Source organism: Erythrolamprus reginae, chromosome 1 (assembly GCF_031021105.1).
Source record: "Erythrolamprus reginae isolate rEryReg1 chromosome 1, rEryReg1.hap1, whole genome shotgun sequence".
Lineage (NCBI taxonomy): Eukaryota > Metazoa > Chordata > Lepidosauria > Squamata > Dipsadidae > Erythrolamprus > Erythrolamprus reginae.
The window spans coordinates 341,227,983-341,236,734 of NC_091950.1; the positions used below are offsets into that span (position 1 = coordinate 341,227,983).

The 8,752-nt window shown below is 32.7% G+C and overlaps 1 protein-coding gene across 2 annotated transcripts in view; it reads left to right on the forward strand.

Annotated features, from left to right (window-relative positions):
• The window catches only part of LOC139157369 (cation channel sperm-associated auxiliary subunit epsilon-like), a 129,167-nt gene extending 120,829 nt beyond the window's left edge, over positions 1–8,338 (forward strand). For both annotated transcript variants that reach the window (XM_070734067.1, XM_070734068.1), the window contains 3 exons: positions 814–968; positions 6,699–6,752; positions 7,537–8,338. In XM_070734067.1, coding sequence (XP_070590168.1) covers positions 814–968; positions 6,699–6,752; positions 7,537–7,720 — 393 coding nt within the window. In that variant the 3' untranslated portion in view covers positions 7,721–8,338. The remainder of the gene's footprint in view (positions 1–813; positions 969–6,698; positions 6,753–7,536) is intronic.
• The last annotated feature ends 414 nt before the right edge of the window (positions 8,339–8,752 follow it).

An 8,752-nucleotide genomic window follows, 5' to 3' on the forward strand; every position in this document is an offset into this window, starting at 1 on the left:
TTTTAAAAAAAAACCTTGTCACTTAGGGTTGGTCTATACTTCTGGTTCCACAGTTTCATTCCTAGATCTAGGGAGTTAGAGGACTTGTTAAGACAGTGCCAGCAAATGCCAGTTCTATTTGTAGCAAGACATCAGTCATCTGTGGTTGGTGAATTATCAGTCTTGGGCAAGGATATTTCATTTTGGTTTTTCATCAGCCTTAGTATTAAATAAAAAGAAGGGGGTGATAATATTTTTCTGAGACAAGTTACTTGTGTCTAATTATGGAGCTGACCAGATGTTATGTTTATAGATTAAACTGGGTTGTACAGATAGGATGGGGATACTGGTTAAGAATCATCTGCTCTTCTTCCTGGCAGGACCACTTCCTGTGCTGATAGACCTAGTTAATGGGCTTATTTAGGTAAAGATACATTGGAATTATCTTTGTTTTGGAGCTGTTGATGGGTGATTTAGATATGGAGAACATGACAGTGTGTACTTTGCTATAGTCAAATCACTTCCTTGTTCAGATGAAGGTTATTGCCATCTTGGAGCTCCATGATGTAGGATAGTGACCTTAGAGACCCCATGGATCTAAATGGTTTTCAGGAGATTTTCCCTTGTTGCAGGTAGCCATTGAATTCAGGAAGATTATGGAAAAGAGTTGTGGATTCTCTTAAGGCCCTTATAATTAAAATAAGTAATTTTGAAGATATATTTATTTTCTCTGTGTTTATTTGTATCATAAAGTAGAATAGACACAATCTAAATACTTATATTTCATAACCTAAAGTTATATTATTAAATAAATGACATATCCTTTTTTTTTAGAATTACAGGTCTTGCTTTATTAAAAGATCAGGACTATTAAGGAAACTGGATAAAAAATATGAGATCTTAAATAGATCTGGTTTGAACTATTTAACTTGGCCTCAGCATAGCAGTACTTATATTTTCAAGCTGATAATAGTGGATCCAAATTTCAGGTTAACTTTTCAAATTTGATTTGAATCTGATATTCATTTTTGTAACTTCAAAGGAATGTTATTATTATGCATATTACATAGAATGCTTCCACAATGTTTAATGTGAAATTACTTAATTTTATTAATTCATTTTTTACAAGGTATCTACAAGTTGTCATCAAATAGTTGTCAAATTTGCTTATACTTTTTCCACCTTTTCTCTAACTTCCATTAAACTGCCTTCATCTAGTCTCTGGAATTTAAAGTCATTCACAGTACAAAACTATTCTCTTAACTATGCTATTTTTTTATTTTTTCTCTCCCCACATGCATAAATACATACAATGCAATATACCATCAATTTTCCATACAATAAAAAGCAATATAGTATTAGTAAATTATATATAATCTCAAAAAATTTTGTTCCTCTATTTGATTTTGGTATCAATCACTTCTTTTCACCGCCAGGTTTTTAATTTTGTCATCCAGATAAACCAATTATCTTTCACCATTAATTATAATTATCTTTCACCATTAATATTCCTTCATGTACTTAATGCAAACAATATCTCTAACATCTCAAATGCTAAGCCTCTTTCTTGTCTTCATAAATCTTTCTAAAAAAACTAAAAACCCTTATATGACCTGTATTATTAAAAACTAAACAGAACAAATAGAAACAAGCAAATTCCAAAGTTTTCCAACTCCCTCTTTGTAATGCAATATATATTCACTAATTCCAAATTTTAAATTTAACTCAAAACCTAATTAACATGCTTATTAATCCATATCATTAAACCATCTTCCTTTTAATAGTACATTTTATCAGTAATTTTAAATTTCTATATTTACTCCAATCCCAATTAACATTCAATCCATCAACACTTAAAAATTTTTTCTGCAATCATATGTAATAATAAATGAACAATAACAAAAAAGACAAAGAAACAGCAATATATCTTATGATCATTATTAATGCTTATCAATATATCATTTTATATCTCCTTAATAAATTTCATTTATAATACTCATAAAAATCAATTTGCAAATTTACCAAATTTAACACCACCACTACTAATACTAAAGACAGATTCAAAACTATTTCTAAAGAAAAGGAAAAAAATTACTATCAAAAAGTAACCAAAGCTAATCACCCCTTTTCAAACTGCTAATCCCCTTGTTTAAGATCAACAACATTCTGTTTAAAATTAATAACTTTCTTTCTTGATTTTTTGTATCTTTTTATTCCCTTTCCCTTCTTTATTCTTCTCCTCTTTGAATAACCAATCTTTACAGATCTCAAACCTCCATTTTTCTCTCGCTTTTTAATTCCCATTTTAGTTTTAATTTCTTTATTGACCTGCCAATTTCACCTTTTTATTAGTGCTAGTGTTAATATCAACATACTCATACTGTAAGATGTGACCATTAGCCCATTCATTAACCAGACCATTTTTAAATTTCTTTATTATTTTACCATCATCAGTTTCCTCTAATGTATCATTAATTGGGACTAGACAGTCCACGTGATTCATAGTAAATCTGTCCAATTTCATTCTTAACATTGTTTCCATTTCCATAGATTCCTGCAATTTCCAGCATCTGTTGGTCAAATTCTGTAACATTTCCTTCTCCAGATCTGTGTTCAATCATTTTGTTGCCACCATTGCTGAGTTTCCTTTAAGTTCACGGCTTCCTCCACTAATTCAAGTTGTAGGTTCAACACAATCCCTTATTGAGAGTTTACGTTCTTTAATACTTCTGCAAAGATCATTATACAAATCCCTTATCTCCTGCATTTCCATCTCTTTAATCTCTGCAGAAGCAACTTTTTCAGCTGTCTAAAAAAATTTTTTTAACAGCCTAGCCCTAGCACATCACTTCTGTCAATTCCTCTGCAGGGAATCAGTATGTAGTATGTAGTAGTTTTATCATTTTTTCCAAAGTTCATTCAAAGTTCAAACTCAGTATTCACAATGTTTTCTTTCATTTCTTGTTTATCACCTATTGCATGTCAACACTCCAGCTAGTTTCTTCCTCCAAGGTCACAGCTGGTCAGACAGTCCAGAACTAAACAAACCTCAGTTCACATCTCACAGAACAAGTCTTCAAGCAGCAGATGGCACTTAAACACCAAATTCCTTTTATATTTCTTTTAAAAGAAAAAGGGAAAAAAATAGCTTCATTTTTATTTTTAGTTCTTTTTAAATCCAAATTGTGAGTCCAAAAAAGAAACAATGCATCAACCTGGGTTTTAGCTGTAACTTTCTAAGTCATTTCAATAACAATTGAACACTTCCGATGTTGATTAGCCGCTTCCCCCCTCTTCTCTTCTCTTTAACAAGCAAATGCAAAAGAAAGTTAGTAAAAAGATTTTTTTCCTCTGGCAAAATAGTTCACCACATTTCAAGTGCTCGCTTTCTCATCCTCCTTCAGCACAAAACTTGCAGTCCTTTTCTTCCCAGATGACTTCCAACTTTCAATTCAATTCTTTCTGTTGCGTAACTGCTGTGTCTAAGGTGACCAAAGCCGCTTCACACCACCGCCGGTGGAGGCTCCAGGCAGGATCTCCGTGGGGTATGCCAATACCAAAATGGACTGCCCACCAAGTCCCCTTCTTCACTTCCCCTTCAGGGAAGATCTGGGCTGATTCAAAAAGAATCAGCACCTCCAAGCGACAGGGATTTTGGATTCCCCATAAGAGTATGGGGAACTCCGTGTCACCACAGCAGTTGACCACGTCCCTCTCCAATAGTCTGAACATTTATGTACTGTACAGATAACAAAGTTCTGAACTATGAGCCAGAGTTCTTTGCATTTTTCCAATAATAGTTTAAGTGGTCTCTTAACACTCCTAGTGACTGCAAGGGTTTTTAATCTGAAATTCTTACTTCAGAGTTTTCATTTCATTACAGAGGATTTAATTTAAAGTTTTCTTAACCAACCTTGCCTTGTGCAGCCATTCAGTTATTACCAGTTCTTGTGAACTGCAGGTAATCCTATTGTTCCTTTTGGTTTCATAATGATGCTCCTTTATCAATTTGGGATGGAGAATATTTAATTAGGTATAGCTATATTAAAACACACCATTAATACTAACATTAACCAGTCACACGTTTATTAAACCAGCATTTACCTCTTACGATCATTTTAACCTCATGGTTATTTTCTTCAGATCTGAGGATTTGTTTATTTTCCACCATTTAAAAATATTTAAAGTAAAAGTAATTATTCTGAAATAATGTCCAGTCATTATAGTGAAAAAATAATTTAAAGAAAAAGATTATCTATGAATTCTAATTTCCACATGCATGTTACCTTAAGCACAGTACTAGAATGAACATAGTATATACTCCAGTACACTAACTAGTACACTCTTAATAGTCTGGAGTATACCAATATTTTATGTGTACCGCTATAGTACTGTATATCTAATCTATATATCTATAACTCTGTATCTATTCAAATGGTGATGACGAATTACACAATTTCACTTAAATTTAACACTGAAAGACCAGAGGATGGGTAGTTATATAGTGCATGGAGGTTTAAATCTGTAATTTAAACCTGTATCACCAGCCTTTCCTCTATATCCTAGTGAGTAAAGGACTAGGGAGCCTGTCTGTAAGGGACTAAGAAAAAAATTCTTTGCAAGGCAAATTTTAAGCCATTTATTTTTTCCTTATTTTCACCTTTTCCCTCTGAAGAGGTGTGACACCCCCCACCCCCACCCCGTGGTCACTAAAGTTGAAGAAAGTTGTCTTTCTTCTCCAACATACCCAATGTCTCCATTTTTTTCTTGTGGGTTATTCCTTCTTAGTCCTTCAGCATCTTGCTTGCTCTGCCTGTAACCTTACCTAAAACATGTTGCTGAGATTTGAATACAGCTTGATGAACAAAACACATTATTTTGTGTTATTCACATATCAAATACAGCAAAGATACTAAATGATTTTCAGTGCAGTCTGATCAGTGCAAAATAGAGGTCAGAGGGTCCAAATTTCAGGTTGTTGAACAAAACTCATTATTTTGTGTTATTCACATTTATATCAGATACTGCAGATATTCACTGAATTTCTAGATGAAAATTGAACTTGCAATTTAGTTCCTATTTTTCAATTGCACTTTTGTCTTGCTTGGATTTGATTTCAACTTGTTCTTCCACCTCCAGCCCATTATCAATCTTAGGCAACATTCAACATTATTAACATCTATTAGTGAATAGTATATACATAATCAAACAAATTTAGAGCTTTTTTGGTCTGCCCTCTATTTTTTCTGCATTTTAGACATAATCTTCCTGGTATATAATGACAACTGTTCTCATACTTTGCATACAATTTTATATTTTATTCTACAAGACTTAATGTTTTAACTATATTTATGGTCCAACCATACTTTGTAATGCATGGGAAGTATCTAGAGCAGTATTTCTTGTGACTTTAAGATATATAGGCTTCAACTACCAAAATTACCCAACCTGTATGGGGAAATATTTAAATTTGTTTTTAAATCAGAATTTAATTATGGCCGCTTTGTCCAATTTCTGCATAGATTTGCAGAGAAAACCCTGCATGAACTGTAGTTTTGAAATAGCTACATATTTGTATACAGATAGTCCTTGACTTACAATCACATCGAGCCGAAAATTTCTGTTGTTGAATGAGGCCTTAAGTGAATTATACTTTATAGTTATGACTTTTAAAGCCTTACATGGCATCGGACCAGAATACCTCTGGGACCGCCTTCTGACGCACGAATCCCAGCGACCAAGTAGGTCCCACAGAGATGGCCTTCTCCGGGTCCTGTCGACCAAACAATGCCATCTGGCGGGACAGAGGGGAAGAGCCTTCTCTATGGCGGCCCCAGCCCTCTGGAACCAACTCCCCCCGGAGATTAGGACTGCCCTCACCCTCCTTGCCTTTTGTAAACTTTTGAAAACCCACCTATGTCGCCAGGCATGGGGAAATTAATATACCCCTTAGCTATTATGATTTCTGTATGGTTTGTTTGGGCTGTATGATTACTTTTTATAAGGGTTTTAAACTGTTTTTTAATCATTGGATTTGTATACTATGTATTGTTTTGTTGTGAGCCGCTCCAAGTCCTCAGAGAGGGGCGGCATACAAATCTAATAAATTATTATTATTATTATTATTATTATTATATTATTATTATTATTATTATTAATTTACAAACTTGCCACAATTGTTCAGTAAGTCACTGAAGTTGTTAAGTTAGTAATAGTTGTTAATTGAATCTAGCTTCCCCATTGACTTTGCTTGTTAGAAAGTTGTGAAAGGTGATCATACATGATCCCAAGACACTGCAACCATCATAAATGTGAATTCGTTTCCAAATTTCTGAATTTTGATCAGGTAACCATTATGATACTGCAACATATATAAGTGTGGAAAACAGCCAGTGTTTTTTTTCAGTTCCTTTGTAACTTCAAATACTCCCTAAACTGTTGTAAGTCATAGACTATCTATTTAGATACATAATTTGAACTGAAAATTGGTCACAATTTAGAAAGTACAGGAGTTAGCAAATATTAAGATACAAAGTGAATTTCTGTCAAAACTGACAAGAATTAATTCCTTACTTATATTAATTTTGTAGAGCCTTATCTTAACACCCTCTATCATGTGGGTTATATATTGTTTAGAAACGTTATATTTATTTATTTTTACTACCATTTAACAAAGGGACATGATCAAAATATTAATACATTTATTTTTTGTGTTTCAGTTTTTGTAATTTGTCTACATATTTTGCTGTCCAGACATATGGTATCGTTCCAAGGTAATTGCCTATGGGCTTTAGCTAATTTTATTACCAATTAAATGTATACCTTTCGCAGTGGGGTGGTGAAGAAAATGAAATAGCTTTGGTCTCTTGTCACTGAACCGCTACAGATATAGGGAAGCTGTGATTCTGCAATAAATTTTCTGTACATTCAAGAGCTGGAACTTTTAGGGTAGAACCTACCCCCACCAATTTCAACATGCATGCTTATAGAGGCCTCAGTGGAAAACATGAGAGGAAATTAATAAGACTTCTTTGTATGTAAACATAAAACAACTCAAACAACCTTTTTGATACATTGACTAATGAATATATCTTCCTAGGTGTCTTGCAAAAAGGTTACATAGTTTCTTAAGAATGATCCATTCAAGTGGTACTATCACCATTTAACAAACAAAAATCATTAGTATTATGTTAAGTGTTGTAAGTTTAATTTACATTAATATGCTGTAGGTTGAAAAATTATATAATACAGAATACAAAATACAAGCTTGGTGGACAGGATCTGGTAGACAATCTTCACCTGTATTTTGAAGTTAGTTGAAAAGTTCTTGCAATTAAGCATGTTTGATATTTCATCTTCAATTAAGTTGAAATTTCTTCTCTGGTTTAGTTGGCAACAGGTGAAGCAAAATCTAACTGTTCTTGTTGCAAAAGTTATCTTTTTGGAAATATAGATATTGCACAACAACTTTTAGGAATGTACAGAAAAATTACTTTCTCCTTTAATATTTTAATAATAATAATATTTTTTTAAAGTACAAATTATATTGTTTTTCAGACCAAGTTGGATTCATGTTGTCGGTTGGAGCATATTTCTAATGACTTTATTTTGGGGAGCCCTCCTGTACAGCTACTTCAGATATGTGAAAGTATTCCGGGCATTCCCTTTTGTTGATCCTCTGATGTCACTTAGGCATGTTGCCACTGCAGAAAAAGTATATGATCAGGAAAAGAAAAAATGATTTATCACATTGGATGAAATATTTTCAGTGAATTTCTATGTTTAACTTAAGAAAAATGTTATTCAACTTTCATTTTCTAGGAATTAATACAATCTTAAAAATATATTTTGTTATTATTATTGTTGTGGATTTTTTGAGATATTTTGCCTGCCATAGATCATATTTCACCATCCACAATATCCTTCAAAAACTTACACTTAAATTCCCAGATTGTCAGATATGCATTTGGAGAATATTTAGATTGGCCAAGGCAACCATAGTTTGTTTTTCTAACTTTTTGAACTTTTTCTATCCTTTCTTAATATACCTTCCCATTATTTAATGTGTAAACTATCTACCATAAAGGATAACTAGTAAATATGGAAAAGTTATATTACTATATGCAGTAAATAATTGTTATTAGGTGGTAATGCACCTTTTCTGTGTTGTCAAAAGGAAGTGTTCTAAGTCAATTTAAAAGATTAGTCCAATTTAATGAAATATTTATTTAACTTCATTTTAACATATGTCAAATTGTCTGCTACTTACAATATGTAAAAATTGATAAAAAGGTCAAAATAAATTCAGTTGACTGATTGAATGTTTTCACCATTTTAAATAAAATATAAGTCCATAGCATTTATTGCTTTTTGTATTTTAATATCTGTGTAATATATCGCATCCAGAACATGTGCTATTTGAATGGGAGGACAGGAAAACCCACATACTATATATGCTAGACTGGGAAATTCAAAAAGTTTACCGACAAAGGCAATGAAATCTATTTCTCTGCTGCTACCAAGGAAATAACATGAACATGTCTGTACAGTTATCACTGTGCTCAGTTTAAATAAGCATATCTATTTAGAATATTATATACACCATGTTCTTCAAAAGGTTCAAGAAGACATGGCTCTTTGCCTAGACTCTGAACTAGGATAGGGCTTATTCCTCCTAGAGAAGGTGAACATGGTATAATTCACTGTCTTGAAAATGTATTATTTTTTCAGTTGTTAATCTCTGTAAACCATAGAGAATTGACAATTGGGAAAT